This window comes from Ahaetulla prasina, chromosome 9 (assembly GCF_028640845.1).
Source record: "Ahaetulla prasina isolate Xishuangbanna chromosome 9, ASM2864084v1, whole genome shotgun sequence".
NCBI lineage: Eukaryota > Metazoa > Chordata > Lepidosauria > Squamata > Colubridae > Ahaetulla > Ahaetulla prasina.
The window spans coordinates 4379542-4398316 of record NC_080547.1 but is presented as its reverse complement, the minus strand read 5'-3'; the positions used below and the strand labels follow the sequence as shown (position 1 = coordinate 4398316).

The following is an 18775-nucleotide window of genomic DNA, read 5'->3' as shown; positions in this document are numbered from 1 at the left end:
CATCATGCGCAGAAGTCTGGAGCAGTGAAGCAGGAAGGATTTTTTCCCTCCATGGCTCTTTTTCTTTCTGTGGGAGGAGTTTAGCTCAGGATTCTCCAACCTTGGTCCCTTTAAGACTTGTGGACTTCAACTCCCAGAAGCTGGGAGTAAAGCTGGCTGAGGAACTCTGGGAGTTGAAGTCCACAAGTCTTAAAGGGACCAAGGTTAGAGACCCCTGGTTTAGCTGACTGGAGAGGCGGTGAGAGCGACGGATGGGTGAGTCTCATTTTCTCTCTCTCTCTTTTTTTTTGGCTGCTGCGTGCTGCGGCCTTATCCCGGCGTTTTTCAGCACCATGGTCAGCAATAGAAGCCTGACTGTTCTCCTGCCAGTACGGGGTGCAAAAATCTTCTTGAGAACCGGGAGGGACAAATTAAGGCCAATAATCCTGGGAGGGGGGGGTCCCAGGTCCTTGGGATTAATCAGCTTTAAAGCTATCCCTCCCAGTTTGCTATAATGTTGCACCCCTCCTCCCTCCCCCGAGATCTCAATTAAAACAGGATGCCTCGTCTTCGAATCCTCCCTTCCTCTCCTCGGAGGATGTCCCTGTTTGGAGGTCACATGGGAGGGCAGCATCCCGTCATACCGCTTATGTGAATTATCTGACTATGCTAAACCACCGGGTGGTTAAAATGATGATGATTATCTTTATTCATTAAACATGAAACTCAAGTCAACTGGACATTTAAAAATGTGTCACAAATACCATTGACTGGCGCTAACGGTTGATATGGGTTGCTGCCAGCATCTTAGGTATCAACCAAGTACCTTCTTAAGATGTACGATGTTCCAAGTAGCACAGTTTTTTTGCAGTTCCGCTGGTGTTATTGCAGGAAGCTGCAATTTGTTGATGTACCTTATAAAATTCTTGGACATGGTACCAAGTGCCCCAATGACAATGGGTATCACTGTTACATGTTTCATCCATAGCTATGTACTTTCGATGGCCAGGTCACGATATTTCATGATTTTTTCCAGTTCTTTTTCTTCGACTGGCAACTCCTGGTATTATTATTATTATTATTATTATTATTATTATTATTATTATTATTATTATTATTATTATTATTATTATTATTATTATTATTTTATTTACACAAAATGACAGTATACACAGCAAACAAGATAACTATGCTGGATTTCGTATCACAGATCCCTAGTCAAACACTTCCCAAGCGTTTAGGACTGTGTGATGTATATTATTATTATATTATTATTATTATTATTATTATTATTATTATTATTATTATTATTATTATTATTATCATTTTACATAAGCCCACAAGCAGCTTCTCTATTTATTGCAAAAGAGTAATTTGCAAGCTTCGATTATTTGGTTCCAGCAAGACGTTAAAGCCAACACCGAATAAGTCACAACGTGGCTTAGGGAATAGATAGCAGTTCCCTGGTGCAGACATTGGAAATTTATTTATTTACATTTTATTTATTTATTATTTATATTCCACCTTCATTATTTTTACCAATAACTCAAGCTGGCGAACTTATCCAACACGCCCACCTCCTGCCTTTTCCCCTAAAACAACAACCCTACGAAGTGGGTTGGGCTGAGAGAGTCAAACCATCTGGTTTAAGCTACTTTTTGATAAAATGAATTTCAAGATGGAAAGCACAGTGGGGGCATTCAGTTATTATTCTGAGTGTTACAAAATCAGAGAACAGAGAACAGTGATAGATAGATAGATAGATAGATAAATAGATAATAGATAGATGAAAGAGAGAGAAACAACAGCTGCCATGATGACGCAAGTTTGACACCCCTGCTCTAGATAGAGATCTGCACTCATTTTATAGTTGACAGATTTTTATTATACAATCTCATAATTTAACAGCGGTACTAAATGCTGATGAATGGTTTCAGTAGTTTATCTTTATAGTCTAACCCAGGGGTAGTCAACCTTTTTATACCAACCACCCACTTTTGTATCTCTGTTAGTAGTAAAATTTTGTAACTGCCCACCGGTTCCACAGTAATACGCCATGTATCGTCGTCTGCGCATGCCTTTCACGCATCGTGGATTGGGTTTTGGGGGGGACGACGCCGGCTACCAGCTCTGCTTGTCTGTTACAGCTGGGTGGTGTTGGGGGGAGATGCGCGAGCTATTCTGGGACGAGGCTCTTTTGTTTGGGGTCGCACTATAGCGCCATTTAGTTTCACTTACGTAACGCGAACTAAACTTATGCGTGGATGATACAAATAGTATATTTTCAGAAATTTAAATTGTCACGGGGAATTTTATGAAAACCTAATGAAAATGGTTTTTAAACAATGCTATGAATTTTTTTTAAAAAGTCAATTAAATTCAAAAAAAGGAAAGTGCTCGGTATCGGATAAAACCCCTACCGCCCACCATGAAAGCTGGAACACCCACCAGTGGGTGGTAGGGACCAGTTTGACTACCACTGGTCTAACCTCTCCTCTCTCTATACCATTTTAAATTTTTCATTTAGGTTCCAGTTTGGGAGCTAGAAACACTTTGGAGATATTGCTGGGGGAACTGTCCAAGGACTTTCTGACTCGCCCCCTAACCCGGAATGAAGCCTGTCTCGTTCTTCTCCGTGTGGCCGTCTTTGGAGCCACCACCTACTTCAGTATAAAGTGGGTCTCAGATGCCCTAGACCCAGCCCAGAAGCAAAGAATCCAGTTGAAGAAAAGAGTATGTACTAGAAGTATGTTTTGTGGCTGGGTTCCCATGGTTAAATTAAAGCCACTATTTAATCCTGAACAGAATCAATGGTCCTTCTTTTAAACTCTTTTTCATTTGCTGTGTCCTTAGTTGCCTTTCTAAATTTTTTTTTAAAAAGCAGAAGCAAAAACATTGTGATGGGTAAAGGTAAAGGTAAAAGTTCCCCTTGCACATACATGCTAGTCGTTGCCAACTCTAGGGGGCGGTGCTCATCTCCGTTTCAAAGCCGAAGAGCCAGCGCTGTCCGAAGACGTCTCCGTGGTCATGTGGCCGGCATGACTCAACGCCAAAGTCGCACGGAACGCTTTTACCTTCCCACCAAAGGTGGTCCCTATTTTTTCTACTTGCATTTTTACATGCTTTCGAAACTGCTAGGTTGGCAGAAGCTGGGACAAGTAACGGGAGCTCACCCCATTACACGGCAGCACTAGGGATTCGAACTGCTGAGCTGTCGACCTTTCGATCGACAAGCTCAACGTCCTAGCCCCTGAGCCACCGCGTCCCTTAGTGATGGGTACTAGAAGCATAAAACAATCTACTTATGAGCCAAGATGGCACAGTGGTTAGAGTGCAGTACTGCAGGCTACTTCTGCTGACTGCCAGCTTGCCTGCATTTTTGGCAGTTCGAATCTCACCAGGCTCAAGGTTGACTCAGCCTTCCATCCTTCCGAGGTGGGTAAAATGAGGACCCAAATTGTTGGGGGCAATTACAGAGGCTGACTCTGTAAACCGCTTAGAGAGGGCTGTAAAGCACTGTGAAGTGGTATATAAGTCTAAGTGCTATTGCTCTTGCTACTGAAGACTGGTGAATTGAACCGACTCAACTATTATGGTCTACATTGAGTCATAGGTAGTGACAGCTGAGATGAAGCTGAGATGAAAAGTCAGGAGCTTGTTATGTATGGGAACAGAGAAGGGTGGGACATATTTAGCTCTGTCCAAGCCAGAACCGTAGAAATGCTGTGAGTAATTGCATAACAAAACTGAAAGCAATTACCAGCAATTCCAAGATCTAGCAAAAGAATCAGATTGAGAAATGAATAGATAGCCTGCTAGGAGATAATATTTTTTTCGACCCTTACTGCACAAAACAGGCTAAAATGTTTCTAATCATGGACATTCCTCCTTTGTGTTATACTGGATGTGGTGATAAAGCACAACTGAACATTTCCCTTCAGGAAATAATTACCACAACCTTCCTGTCATGCATGTAAGCGTTCAATAATAGCCTTCCCTAGACTGACCTATTTAGAAGCGTTGAGCTTAGAGTTCCACAAATTCCCAGGCAATTTGGCTAGATTCAGTGATGGCTAACCTTTTTGCCATCGCGTGCCAGGAAGGGGGGGGGAGGGAGGGGTCACATGCATGCATGCCCACACCCATAATTCCCCGCCCCCCTGCATGCACTTGCGACCCCCCCCAGCTCTGCCCCACTCCTAGCATGTGTTAGGCCCATTTTTCTCTCTCACCCGGCTCCAGAGCCTTTCTAGGAGTCTGGGGAGGGTCCGGAAGTTGGCAAATGGGGCATTTTCGGCCTCCGGAGGACCTCCGGGGGGTGGGGGAGACCGTTTGCACCCTCCTCAGACTCCTAGAAAGGCTCTGGAGCCAGGTGAGAGAGAAAAACGGGCCCTTCCCCCCCCACCCCCCTACCCCCGAGGCCCTTCGGAGGCAGGAAACAACCTGTTTCCCTACTTCTGTAAGAAATAAAATAGGAAAAGAAAGAAAAATTAAACAAGAGGCTTCTGATTTTTTAGCAGCGGTTATGAGTACTATAAGTGGGATAATCTCAAAATAATTGTGCTTGGATCTCATTGCCCGTTTGATGCTGCTTGAAAAAAGCCACTTGCTTCTCAGTGACCATATAGAATTGATTAGACCAGTTTTAATTACATCTGTTTGTACTCATTATTATGAAGACCCACAATCATTTTCTGTACCTGTACTGGGCACCTGTGCTGAATATAGTAATAGTAAAAGGTAAAGGTTCCCCTCACACATACATGCTAGTGGTTCCCAACTCTAGGGGGTGGTGCTCATCTCCGTTTCAAAGCCGAAGAGCCAGCGCTGTCTGAAGACATCTCCTTGCTCATGTAGCCGGTATGACTCAACACCAAAGGCGCAGAGAACGCTGTTTCCTTCCCACCAAAGATGGTCCCTATTTGTCTACTTGCATTTTTTACCTGCTTTCGAACTGCTAGGTTGTCAGAAGCTGGGACAAGTCACAGGAGCTCACCCCGTTACGCGGCGCTAGGGATTCGAACCGCTGAACTGCTGAGCTGTCGACCTTCGATCGACAAGCTCAACGCCCCAGCCCCTGAGCCACCAGTGATGGGTACTAGAAGCATAAAGATTGAAAGCAATTACCAGCAATTCCAAGATCTAGCAAAAGAATCAGGTTGAGAAATGAATGGATAGCCTGCTAGGAGATAATATTTTTTTCGACCCTTACTGCACAAAACAGGCTAAAATGTTTCTAATCATGGACATTCCTCCTTTGTGTTATACTGGATGTGGTGATAAAACACAACTGAACATTTCCCTTCAGGAAATAATTACCACAACCTTCCTGTCATACATGTAAGCGTTCAATAATAGCCTTCCCTAGACTGACCTATTTAGAAGTGTTGAGCTTAGAGTTCCACAAATTCCCAGGCAATTTGGCTAGATTCAGTGATGGCTAACCTTTTTGCCATCGCGTGCCAGGAAGGGGGGGGGAGGGAGGGGTCACATGCATGCATGCCCACTCCCATAATTCCCCGCTGCCCTGCATGCACTTGCGACCCCCCCCCCAGCTCTGCCCCACTTCTAGCATGTGTTAGGCCCATTTTTCTCTCTCACCCGGCTCCAGAGCCTTTCTAGGAGTCTGGGGAGGGTCCGGAAGTTGGCAAATGGGGCATTTTCGGCCTCCGGAGGACCTCCGGGGGGGTGGGGAAGGCCGTTTTCACTCTCCTCAGACTCCTAGAAAGGCTCTGGAGCCAGGTGAGAGAGAAAAATGGGCCTTCCCCACCCCCCCCCCTACCCCCGAGGCCCCTCCGGGGCAGGGAACAACCTGTTTCCCTACTTCTGTAAGAAATAAAATAGGAAAAGAAAGAAAAATTAAACAAGAGGCTTCTGATTTTTTAGCAGCGGTTATGAGTACTATAAGTGGGATAATCTCAAAGTAATTGTGCTTGGATCTTATTGCCCGCTTGATGCTGCTTGAAAAAAGCCACTTGCTTCTCAGTGACCATGTAGAATTGATTAGACCAGTTTTAATTACTTCTGTTTGTACGCATTATTATGAAGACCCACAATCATTTTCTGTACCTGTACTGGGCACCTGTGCTAAATTTAGTAATAGTAAAAGGTAAAGGTTCCCCTCGCACATACATGCTAGTGGTTCCCAACTCTAGGGGGTGGTGCTCATCTCCGTTTCAAAGCCGAAGAGCCAGCGCTGTCTGAAGACATCTCCGTGCTCATGTAGCCGGTATGACTCAACACCAAAGGCGCAGAGAACACTGTTCCCTTCCCACCAAAGATGGTCCCTATTTGTCTACTTGCATTTTTTACCTGCTTTCAAACTGCTAGGTTGTCAGAAGCTGGGACAAGTCACAGGAGCTCACCCCGTTACGCGGCGCTAGGGATTCGAACCGCTGAACTGCTGACCTTTGGATCGACAAGCTCAGCATCTTACCCACTAAGCCCTTCAATAGTAATAGTAACAGTCAGCAATTCTAGCTCATTAAAATGAAAGTGCCCCGTCAAGCTAAACAGAAAGGTTTCAACCTTGAAATTATACCTGAATTTAGTCCACCCCCCCTTTTTTTTTAATCTCCTCGGACAGGCAGAAGACCTGATGAAGCAGATTGGAATAGAGAAGCTGAAGCTAACAGAGCACGAGATGAACATTGTTGCTCATTTGGTGGTTCCCAGGGACATAAAGGTAAGAGGGGGGAACCGCTGCTTCCTTTGTCCCAGCATCAACTGTGACTTGCGATTCTCTCTGCAGGTAGCTGGACAACAAGAAAGAGTTGCCAAATTTGGCCCTTGATTGGCTGCTCAGCAAACTTAAAAGAGATGGTGGCAACAGCATGAAAAATTGGCTTAAAATCAGTGGTGAAGTCCAATTTTTTTTACTACCGGTTCTGTGGGCGTGGCTTATTGGGCATGGCAGGGGAAGGATACTGCAAAATAAGGGCATGGTGGCTCAGGCTGTAAGGAGCCTGTTATTAAAACACAGTAGCCTGCAATTACTGCAGGTTCAAGCCCCACCAGGCCCAAGGTTGACTCAGCCTTCCATCCTTTATAAGGTAGGTAAAATGAGGACCCAGATTGTTGGGGGGGCAATAAGTTGACTTTGTAAATATACAAATTGAATGAGACTATTGCCTTACACACTGTAAGCCGCCCTGAGTCTTCGGAGAAGGGCGGGATATAAATGTAAAAACAAACAAACAAACAAACAAACAAAAACAAAATCTCCATTCCCACCCCACTCCTGGGGGAAGAATATTGCAAAATCTCCATTCCCTCCCCACTCCTGGGGGAAGGATATTGCAAAATCTCCATTCCCACCCCACTCCAGGAGAAGGATAGTGCAAAATTCCCATTCCCTCCCAACTCCTGGGGGAAGGATATTGCAAAATCCCCATTCCCACCCCACTCCAGGGGAAGCATAGTACAAAATCTCCATTCCCATCCCACTCCTGGGGGAAGGATACTGCAAAATCTCCATTCCCACCCCACTCCTGGGGGAAGGATACTGCAAAATCCCCATTCCCTCCCAACTCCAGGGGGAAGGATATTGCAAAATCCCCATTCCCACCCCACTCCAGGGGAAGGATAGTGCAAAATCCCCATTCCCTCCCACTCCTGGGGGAAGGATACTGCAAAATCTCCATTCCCTCCCCACTCCTGGGGGAAGGATACTGCAAAATCTCCATTCCCTCCCCACTCCTGGGGGAAGGATATTGCAAAATCCCCATTCCCTCCCCACTCCTGGGGCCAGCCAGAGGTGGTATTTGCCAGTTCTCCGAACTACTCAAAATTTCCGCTATCGGTTCTCCAGAACCTGTCAGAACCTGCTGGATTTCATCCGTGAGCCCACCCCTGGATTTGGCCCAGTGTGGAAACCAGCTGCTCTTACTAAATGGTTCAGAAAAGCACTTTCTCATTTTAGCCCTCCAACAAACAATCTTGTCCCATTTTCAGGTCACTTGGAAGGATATTGCAGGCTTAGATGAGCTGGTCGGCGAACTTCGAGACGCCGTGATCTTACCTTTGCAACAGACACGCCTGTTCGGGCACTCCAAGCTCTGCCAGCCCCCAAAAGGTATCTTCATTTTAGAGTCCTTCATAGGCAAATGAGACATTTCAGGCCCCGCCCTCCAGCTTCTCCTCAGTTCATCCCATGTCAATGTAATTTTTATTTTGTTCTCTATTGATGTCAATAGGCAAACCAAGGATACTGCAAAACCTCCATTCTCACCCACTCCTGGGGGAAGGATATTGCAAAATCCCCATTCCCTCCCTACTCCTGGGAGAAGGATATTGCAAAAACTCCATTCCCACTCCTCTCTAGAAGGATACCGCAAAATCCCCATTCCCACCCCACACCTAGGGGAAGGATATTGCAAACTCTCCATTCCCTCCCCAGTCCTGGGGGAAGGATATTGCAAACTCTCCATTCCCACCCCACTCTGGGGCCAGCCAGAGGTGGTATTTGCCTGTTTTCCAAACAACTCAAAATTTTCGCTACCGGTTCTCCAGAACCTGTCAGAACCTGCTGGATTTCACCCCTGGATTAGATCTCTCCTTGTTAAGCTTCCGTTCCTTCTTGTCCTAGTGGATTTCAGCTCCCAAAATTCTCTAGACAGCATGCAGGTGGTAGTAGAATCCATGCATCTTAAAGTTGCTGAGAATGAGAAAGCAAATGAGAATTAGTCTAGATTATACAGTAGGGGGTTAGATTTGCTTATTTAAAAGAGAGAAAGACAGACAGATGTCCTCAGGTGCTTTGGAGAATAACCTGACTCCTTCTTCTCTGTGACTTCTTCAAGTACTGGAAGGCTGCTATCAAGTCATCCCTAGTCCTTTTTTTCATTTGACCATTTCAAATGAAAATATCCAAATATCAAGTTTAGGACAATTGTTGCCCTGGACCAGGAAAATCTAAAGGCAGGGTCACACTTGTTGTGGTCCGTCAGCAGCCTACGGAGCTGGCAACGGAGTCGGACAGCGATGAGGCTGAGGTGAGGCCAGGGCCATCGGGGAGTGAGGTGCGGACTCCAGAGCCTCCAGAGACTGATAGTAGTGAGGCAGAGGAACAGGAGGAGCCTGTTCCTAATGCATGCATGAGAAGAGCTGCCAGAAGGCAAGAGCAGCTCAAGCAGAGAGGACAACTCGGGAGTAGGGCCAAGAGATGATTGGCCCCTCCCATAAGGCTTAAAACAGACCAGCACTGGTGTTTCAGCTTTGCTGGAAAACAACGTTGTAGCTGCGTCTTCTGCTTCGTGTACATCTTTGTTTTTGTGGCTTCTGGATGTTTGCCAGGAAGGGCCTTTGGCAGTTGCCTAATTCGACTAAGGTTTGTGAGACAACTGAGGAATTTGTGTTGGGAGGCATTTGTTTTACTTTGAGTTGAATGATTACTTCATTCCCAGCTGTTCGAATAAAGTTTGTTTTTCCATGGACTAAGTTTATTACTACCTACTTGGGCTTGGCTAACAACAACACTCTTTTCCAGAATCAGAATAAGTGCTCTTACCTTTAATTCATTAGGAGGTGGGTGGTAGGAATACCACCTCAATATGGGCTTATCACTTTCCACTTTTAGAATAGAATTTTTTATTGGCCCAGTGTGATTGGACACACAAGGAATTTGTCTTGGTGCATAGGCTCTCAGTGTGCATAAAAGAAAAGATACCTTCATCAAGGTACAACATTTACAACACAATTGATGGTCAATATATCAATATAAATCATAAGGATTGCCAGCAACAAGTTATAGTCATACAGTCATAAGTGGAAAGAGATTGGTGATGGGAACTATGAAACGATTAATAGTAGTGCAGATTCAGTAAATAGTCTGACAGTGTTGAGGGAATTATTTGTTTAGCAGAGTGATGGCCTTCGGGAATAAACTGTTCTTGTGTCTAGTTGTTCTGGTGTGCAGTGCTCTATAGCGTCGTTTTGAGGGTAGGAGTTGAAACAGTTTATGTCCTGGATGTGAAGGATCTGCAAATATTTTCACGGCCCTCTTCTTGATTCGTGCAGTATACAGGTCCTCAATGGAAGGCAGGTTGGTAGCAATTATTTTTTCTGCAGTTCTAATTATCCTCTGAAGTCTTTGTTTTTCTTGTTGGGTTAGGGTTAGGGTTTTATTTATTTATTTTATTTAGGTGTCCTATTGTATGGACCTCCGGGATGTGGCAAGACCCTTCTTGCCAAAGCAATGGCCCAGGCATCCAACTGCAGGTTCATCAACCTTCAAGCGCCCACCTTGATGGACAAATGGTACGGCGAGTCACAGAAACTCACCGCGGCCGTTTTTTCTCTGGCAATCAAAATCCAACCCTGCATCATTTTCATCGATGAAATAGGTAAGTTCCCCGTGTGTGTGGTTCTAGTGTATCACCTACTGCAGGAGTCTGCAAACTTGGCTCTTTTTTAAGACTTGTGGACTTCAACTCCCAGAGTTCCTCAGCCAGCTTCACTAACCCTAACCCTAACTATTTAGAGCAGGGGTCTCCAACCTTGGTAACTTTTAAGACTTGTGGATTTTGCTGGCTTTGCTGGCTGAGGAACTCTGGGAGTTGAAGTCCACAAGTCTTAAAGTTGCCAAGGTTGGAGACCCCTGCTCTAAAAGGATGCAAATGACCAGCTGTCTTCCATTCCCCACCATCCTGTCAGAGCTGAAGAAGCTTCTTGGATGAGAAGCGAAATGCCTTCAAATTAAAAAACAAGAAAGTCCAGTTGCCTCCTGAAAAAAGCATCTTTGGGACTAATTTCCCCTGCCTGTTGCTATTGATTTAGAATGAGACGAAAGAGAAAGCATGTTGCTAAACGAAACAGGCCAATAGCTGGAGAAAAGCAGTCATTCGACTTTGTCGAATGGTTATTTTAATGTTCTACCCATTTCTGGCAGATGCCTTCCTGAGGAACCGCTCTAGAACTGACCACGAAGCCACAGCTATGATGAAAGCAGAATTCATGAGCCTTTGGGATGGGCTGCAGACGGCGTCCGACTGCCAGGTGAGGCTTGGCGCTTGGATCCGTGAATGCAAATCGAGTCCAAGCCGGCCTTAAAAATATGGACCGTTCGTTCCTCCACCAGAGCCATAGTTCTGTGCATTTCCCTGGTTTGCACGTTATGCTCAACCAACATACTGAAAAAAGAAAATGTTAAAACGTCACAAATAAATTAAAACTACGTATAGTATATGAAAGGGGACACGGTGGCTCAGGGGCTATGACGCTGAGCTTGTTGATCGAAAGGTCAGCAGTTCAGCGGTTCGAATCCCTAGCGCCGCGTAACTTGTCCTGTGACTTGTCCCAGCTTCTGCCAACCTAGCAGTTCGAAAGCACGTAAGAAAGGCAAGTAGAAAAATAGGGACCACCTTTGGTGGGAAGGTTCTGTGCGCTTTTGGCGTTGAGTCATACCGGCCACATGACCACAGAGACGACTTTGGACAGCGCCGGCTCTTTGGCTTTGAAACGGAGATGAGCACCGCCCCCTAGAGTCGGGAACGACTAGCATGTATGTGCGAGGGGAACCTTTACCTTTACCTTATAGTATGTGAGGGAAATGACAAGAAAGAAATAGAAATCCAGATGTTGCCAGAATAAATAGAAAAGGCGGTTGGGGGAGGAAAGGAAAGAAGATTATAAATATAAATGTACAGTTATGAAATGATAGATTGGGTTAAAATGGAAAAGAAACAGGGGAAAAAAGAAAGTATATAATATTAGAAAATTGGAGTTGCTCGGTTACCAAACAAGGGAAATATTACACAACAAAGAAGAAAAAAAGAAGAGAGGGATGGAAGGAAGGGGAAGGAGAGGAGGATAGGATAGGGGATAAGAGCAGGGGAGAAGGTAAGAAAGGAAGGAAAGGAGAGAAGAGTGGGGGAAAGGGGAAGTAGGAAAGAGGAAGGAGAGGAGAAGGAAGAAGGTAGGAAAGGTGATGAGGAAGGGAGGGAAAAGAGAAGAAGGTTTGTTGTGAAACGAAGGGAAAGAAAGGGTAGAAGAGCAACCCCAAACAGAATTAAAGTGTTTTATTTTTGTGCTTTCTTTAGAAAAAATAGGTATGATTATGTATGGATAAGAGAATGTACATTAACAATATGTATATAAGAAGAGACAAAATAAAAAACTTAAAAAAAATAAAATAAATTAAAACTACGTGGTCACTTGACATTTAACACACACTGATGTGGTGACCAGTTTTGGTCACCACGCTATAAAAAAGATGTTGAGATTCTAGAGAGAGTGCAGAGAAGAGCAACCAAGAGGATTAGGGGACTGCAGGCTAAAACATACAATGAATAGCTGCAGGAACTGGGCATGGCTAGCCTAGTGAAGAGGACCAGGGGAGACAGGATAGCAACCTTCCAATATTTGAGGGGCTGCCACAGAGAGGAGGAAGGGGGTCAAGCTATTTTCCAAAGCACCTGAAGGCCAGACAAGGAACAATGGATGGAAACTGATCAAGGAGAGATTCAACCTGGAAATAAGGAGGGATTTTCTGACAGTGAGAGCAATCAACCCATGGAACTGAGGTTGCCTTCGGAAGTTGTGGGAGCTTCATCCCTGGAAGCTTTCAAAAAGAGCCTGGACTGCCATCTGTCAGAAATGGTGTAGGGTCTCCTGCTTGGGTGGGGGGTTGGACTAGATGACCTACAAAGGTCCCTTCCATGCTTATTCTGTTAAGCACCTTTAGCACTAGGAAGCTAGCCCAGCCCACAGATGATGAATTATCCTCCTGTCCTTGGATCCGTAACCTACTTTTCCTGGCCAACATAACGGACATTCTCCTTGGCTCAGGGTCCCTTCCAACTCTGTTATTGTCTTAATCTACCTGTTTCAGGTAATGGTGCTGGGAGCCACCAACAGGCCTCAAGATGTGGACCCAGCCATCCTGAGGAGAATGCCAACAACTTTTCATATTGCACTACCTGTGAGTAGACATGACTTCTCTTCCGACAAACCCTCTTCCCCACCCACCCATATTGCTGGAGAAGTAAGACCTCACATCCAATATGGACTTTGCAAGATCCAGTCAGTCAAACCATGGGTGAAATGCTCCCAGTTCGGACCAGATCGGCCAATCCGGTAGCAATGGCGGCGGGTGGTTCGGAGAACCGGTAGCAAAAATCCCTCCCCTCCCCCACCCAATCGCCCGGTCGCCCACTTGGTGCATCTTTTAAAAAATGCTTTTAAAAGGTTTTTATAAAAAGTCTCCGACGATCACAGCTGAGCCGCGCGATCGTCAGAGCCTTTTTTTTTTTACTTTTAAAAGCATTTTTTAACAACCTACTTGGCTGAATAGGTTGTTAAAAAAATGCTTTTAAAAGTTAAAAAAAAAAGATTGCATGTTACAGCCGATTAGCCCCCCCCCCACCGCGTACTGTTCTACTTATTCCATGCCTCCTTTTGGTGTGCAGTGTGCACACGCACATTGCATTTGGTGCATGGTGCGCAGTGCACATGCGCAGCTAGCGAACCGGTAGTAAACTGGTTCAGATTTCACCACTGAGTCAAGCCATTAGGTTCTTCGGGGAGAACGTACCGGAAATTAGAAAATTTGTGCAGGGAGGCCTAAATGGCCTCAAAAATAATTGCAGAAACGCAGAAAGCAACATATAGAACACTTCATATTTAAATGCCTCCAACGGAGATAGGAAGGGAGGAAAAAGAGGGAGGGAGGCATCCAGGTTAGCGCAGTGGTGGTTAGGCAACAAAGCCAGCTGGCTGACCTTGAGCCAGTAACTCTGTCTCAGCCCTAGGAAGGAGGTAACGGCAAATCACTTCTGAAATATTGCTAAGAAAACTGCAGGGATCTATCCAGTCAGTTACCAAGAGTCAAGACTGATTCAAAAGCATCATTTTTTCCCCTCTCTCTCTCTCATTTTTGGTATCATGTTTTCAATCCCATTCTCTGCTCCGACAGACCCAAAGGCAAAGACAAGATATCCTGAAGCTAATTCTTGCTGGAGAAAATGTAAGTTTCCTGCTTTCTTCCCATGTTTTCAACTTACCGTATTTTTCGGAGTATAAGACGCACCCTTTCCCCCCCCCCAAAAGAGGCTGAAAATTTGGGTGCGTCTTATACTCTGTATGTAGCTTTTTCAAACGAGGCGCTAACGAGGCAGTCTTCCGAGCTTTGCCTGCTTTCTGGACTCTCTGCTGTGCTTTAAAAGAAGCGCGAGCGAGTGAAGCGATCTCCCTGTGCTTTGCCTGCTTTTCTCTGCTTCCTATCATTCTGGCTCTGGACCAGGGGTGAAATGCTCCTGGTTGGAGCAGCTCTCCAAGCCTGATAAACGTCTGTAGTTGTGAAATCTCTTGCAAGATTGTTGGCTGGGGCTTTGCTGGAGAGGAATTCCCTTTAAATGAACTTTATTGGACTGAGGAGTCGGCTTTGTGCTTTTGGGAAGCCTAGGTCAGAACAGTTATTGCCAATCCATTGCAAGCAGAAGCCTAGACTGCCTGACGGGGAGGGGGCAGAGCAGGGGTGAAATGCTCCCGTTTCGGACTGGATTGTATGATCCGGTAGCGATGGGAGCGGGTAGTTCAGAGAACTGGTAGCAAAAATCCCCCCCACCACCGCTCATGCCTTGTTGTTCTTCTTCTCTGTCCCTGAAGCTCTTGGTTGCAAACGGCCTTAAATGACTGCCGCGGCACTTCAAAGGGCCGCACTACAGCTGATCAGCGCTGTAGGCGGCTAGTAGACCGGTGCCTCTATGTTTAAAGAAGGTAGACCAGTGCGCTCCCAGAAAAGACAATTAGTAGACCGGTGCCTCTATTTTTAAAGAAGGAAGACCAGTGCCTCCCAAAATAAGGCAATTAGTAGACCAGTGCCTCTATTTTTAAAGAAGGTAGACCGGTGCGCTCCCAAGTTTTGTATACTTTGTTTATTATTTTTATTATTTATTATTATTGGCCATGCCCATTCAGTCACCTGACCACCAAGCCACACCCACCAATTAAGCCACGCCCACAGAACCAGTAGGGAAAATTTTTAGATTTCACCCCTGGGGCAGAGGTAGAACATCCCACCAGGCAGTGCCCTCTCTTCAAGCAGAGCCATCTGTGGAGTTGCCCGAGGTGACAACGGGGACAAAATCGTTGAACAAACCCAGGTTTTCATTAACTGGGGATTTTTTTTCCTCAGATGAGCAACGCCGTTAGCTTGAAGGAGCTGGCAGAGAAAACACGTGGTTACTCGGGCAGTGACCTGTGGGAACTGTGCCGGGACGCAGCCACGTATCGCGTGCGTGATTATGTCCGAAAACAACAAATGAGACAGATCGCCCACTTGCTGCACCGCAGAGGGAGTGTGGAGGAGACGTAAGTCATCTTTTATTTCTGCCCCTTCGCCCCCGACTCTTCCTGGGTTTGGTTGCCGGAAGATGCTGCCTTCCAGCAACGTTAGAACATGTTATAGAACAGGGAACTGCAGCCTTGGCAACTTTAAGCCTGGCGGACTTCAACTCCCAGAATTCCCCAGCCAGCTTTGCTCTGCCCACTGTCAGCAGTTTGATCCTAGCTCAAGGTTGACTCAGCCTTCCATCCTTCCGAGGTGGGTAAAACGAGGAGCCAGATTGTTGGGCGGCAATACACTGACTCTGTAAACCGCTTAGAGAGGGCTGCAAAGCACTATGAAGTGGTATATAAGTCTAAATGCTATTGATATTGGTTGACTAGGGTGGTATTGCTGGATGGAGGGAGACTTTGCATCTATACACCTAACAGCTTGCTCTCGTCCTTCTTGGGGGGGAGAAGAAACAAACTTAATTTCATGCAACTGCCTGGTGTTTTTTTTTTAATCATCCCAACTCAGAACAAACTTGGTTAAGGAGTAAGAACAGTTTGACAGTTATGAATTAACGTTCAGGCATTGCAACGGGAACGAAGAGCAAAGCAGTTCTAGAGGCAAAGAAGTAACAGAACTTCCTTTCCTTCATGCCCAGGGACCTGGAAGAAAATCCTTTGAGGCCGCTTACTCAGCTTGACTTGCTGCTCGCCCTGGAAAAAATGAAGGAGTCCAGAGGAGCCACTTCGGCAACGCGGACGGAGCCAGCTTTGGACTGAGTTGGACGGGATTCCTCACCTGGAGAAGGAAGATTAACCTCACTGCAATTGCTCTACTGCAGGGGGTGTGCAACCTTGGCAACTTTTAAGACTTGTGGACTTCAACTCCCAGAATGCCTCAGCCAGCCATGGCTGGCTGGGGAATTCCGGGAGTTGAAGTCCACAGGTCTTACAAGTTGCCACGGTTGTTGGAGACCCCTGCTCTATTTTAATGTTAAAGAGAAAGCTAAAAAGAACGGGTAGAAATGAAGACAAGTGGTGGGATGGTTCAATAGGGGGGGTGGAAAATGAACATTATGCATGAAGGGTAGATTTTCACTACCTGAAGCAGTGGTGGGATTCAGCCAGTTCGCACGACTTCGGGAAAACCGGTTGTTAACTTTCTGAGCAGTTTGGTGAACTGGTTGTCGGAAGAAATCATTAGGGCAGAGAATCGGTTGTTAAATTACTTGAATCCCACCACTGACTTGCAGGGCACGCCAAAAGTGCTGGGGGTAGAAACTTCCAACATCTGGTGATGCTCCCTGAGAATTACGGGAGTTATTGGGGTGATGCCAAATTTTTTTTGTTTTGTTTACATTTATATCCCGCCCTTCTCCGAAGACTCAGGGCGGCTTACAGTGTGTAAGGCAATAGTCTCATTCTATTTGTATATTTACAAAGTCAACTTATTGCCCCCCCCAATAATCTGGGTCCTCATTTTACCTACCTTATAAAGGATGGAAGGCTGAGTCAACCTTGGACCTGGTGGGGCTTGAACCTGCAGTAATTGCAGGCAGCTGTGTTTAATAACAGGCTTCTTACAGCCTGAGCCACACCGCGGCCCAGTGAGGAACATCCCTATAAAGAAAGAAGTCATACGAATCAAGAGAGCCAAGAGTATCACTCATACAAAATATCAACCCATTATGTTGAGATGTTATAGTCCGATTGGCAAAGGCATTCTTTATGAAGCAGTGGAGCTACCAATTAAAGGTAGGGTTACAATGGGAATAAACAAGCTGGTTTGTTTTTAATCTAATCCCTTCCCCATTTTCTCTGCCTTTCCTCCAACAAAAGACCATGCAACAAAGCAAATTATGTCTCACAGCTGTCCCAACCACCCATTCAAGGTTTTGCACCAATGTAGAAGTAAAACATTTAAGAACTGAAAATATATCCTAGTTTTTTTTTTTAATTGGTTGTTATTTTATCTGTTTGCTCAATCTGTTACTTGAGAGGGCTTTTAAATTATTCCTGAAAAAAAATATTCTTGTTCTAGATCCCCGCATCTGAGAGATGGTATTCAGCTGGTTTAGACCGGTTCGCCCGAACTGGTAGCGGAAATCACTCCCACTTGCCCCGGTTCTATGCGATCCTATTTAGGCATGTTTTTGAGGCTTGGCGCATGCGCGGAAGGCAGGCGCGCGCAGCGAACTGGTAGTAACATAATTCGAAACCCACCGCTACCGAGAACCCATATTTAGTAGTAACTTGGTACTCAACTACTTTGAAACTTGTCGAATTTGGTACTCGACGCATTTGGATGCGAAAATTATGTCCTGGTATTCATTGTTTGGTACTAGACACACAAGCTGGAACCTGTTGGTGTCGGCTGCCTTGTGATTCACTGCATTATTCCTTATTTGTTAGGAATAATTATTCCTAAAATTTGTTTGGTTTTCATTGTTTCTAGTAGTCAGCATGCCTTCCAGGACCATTTAACAATGAATACCAATGTGCTACTTATCCGAATTTTATCTGGCAGCTTCTAAACTCAGTTCTATATTTCCTGAAGTTGCTCCTTAAAAATAAATAAATATGCTTCAAGTGTGTGGCCCCAAACTCAGGCAGTTCTAGGCCACACATTCAAAACACATTTATCATTTTCAGGCATAAAATAGATTTTATTTATTAAATTACTATCATCTGTCCTCTACAAGGTGACTCTGAATTAACTGGGTAATGGACTGGCAAACAGCGATACTGAAAGACTAAGATATAATAGAAACAGCAGGGGAGATAAATCCACTGGGAGGTTTTCTGATTTCTTCATATAAAAGCACTTGGAAAGTTCATAATTTTTTCTCCTCTTTTATGCTGGTATAAATCTTAGCACATTGTATTGTTTCCATACACCAATGTTTGTATAACGTGTGTAAAATTATTACATCTATTAAATAGCTTAGAGTGTTGAGGGCAAAAAGAAGAAAGAAAAATATATTCTCTCAATGTTAATTACAATTTAGGATAGAAATGTTACGAATGTATTTTTTTAAACTTAATCTGTAGTTGGGTGCAACATTAAAAAAGGACTGCTACAACTCACATCGAAATAATTAGAGGTTTTACTCTTAAGCTGATTACTTATTAAAGTTTCGTTCATCCTGTGACTTTGCGTGTACTTGTGTATGGGTACAAGGTTAATAATTTCAATTAGTCTTAGTTTTTTACAGTATTTTCTTATAGAATACCTCTTAAGTTTTGGACAGTCCACTAAGCCTCAGTTAAAAGTTCCAATCACTGTTTCTGCTTTTTTTCCAACCAGAATTCAACATAGTCAAAGTTCGTTTGTTTTTCTAAATTTGGAGAGTACATCTTACAATACAGTATTTGAAGATTTTTCCACTTCAAAATGCAGGAAATCAGGTGAAGGACTTTCTTAAAGAGTGGTCAGAGATGGCTCTGGAGAGCCCAGCCAAGAGGTTAAGTGGCGGGGCTGGTAACTTACTTCTTCTCAAGTGGGAGAAAATGAGAAGTTGTG

At 44.9% G+C, this 18775-nt stretch overlaps 1 protein-coding gene across 1 annotated transcript; it reads left to right on the top strand.

The window, feature by feature from the left end:
* Nucleotides 1-251: 251 nt before the first annotated feature.
* On the top strand, nt 252-16181 carry LOC131203917 (outer mitochondrial transmembrane helix translocase-like). Its single transcript, XM_058194644.1, has 10 exons — nt 252-255; nt 2507-2712; nt 6566-6664; nt 7933-8053; nt 10122-10322; nt 10868-10974; nt 12809-12898; nt 13892-13942; nt 15113-15288; nt 15912-16181. The coding sequence occupies exons 1-10, from the start codon at nt 252-254 to the stop codon at nt 16030-16032; spliced, it is 1176 nt and encodes a 391-aa protein (XP_058050627.1). The 3' UTR covers nt 16033-16181.
* Nucleotides 16182-18775: the final 2594 nt, after the last annotated feature.

Coding starts and splice junctions, on each gene's coding strand:
- LOC131203917 (XM_058194644.1), top strand. Junction 2,713..6,565: donor GAATCCAGTTGAAGAAAAGA/GTATGTACTAGA, acceptor CTCCTCGGACAG/GCAGAAGACCTGATGAAGCA. Junction 8,054..10,121: donor GCTCTGCCAGCCCCCAAAAG/GTATCTTCATTT, acceptor TATTTTATTTAG/GTGTCCTATTGTATGGACCT.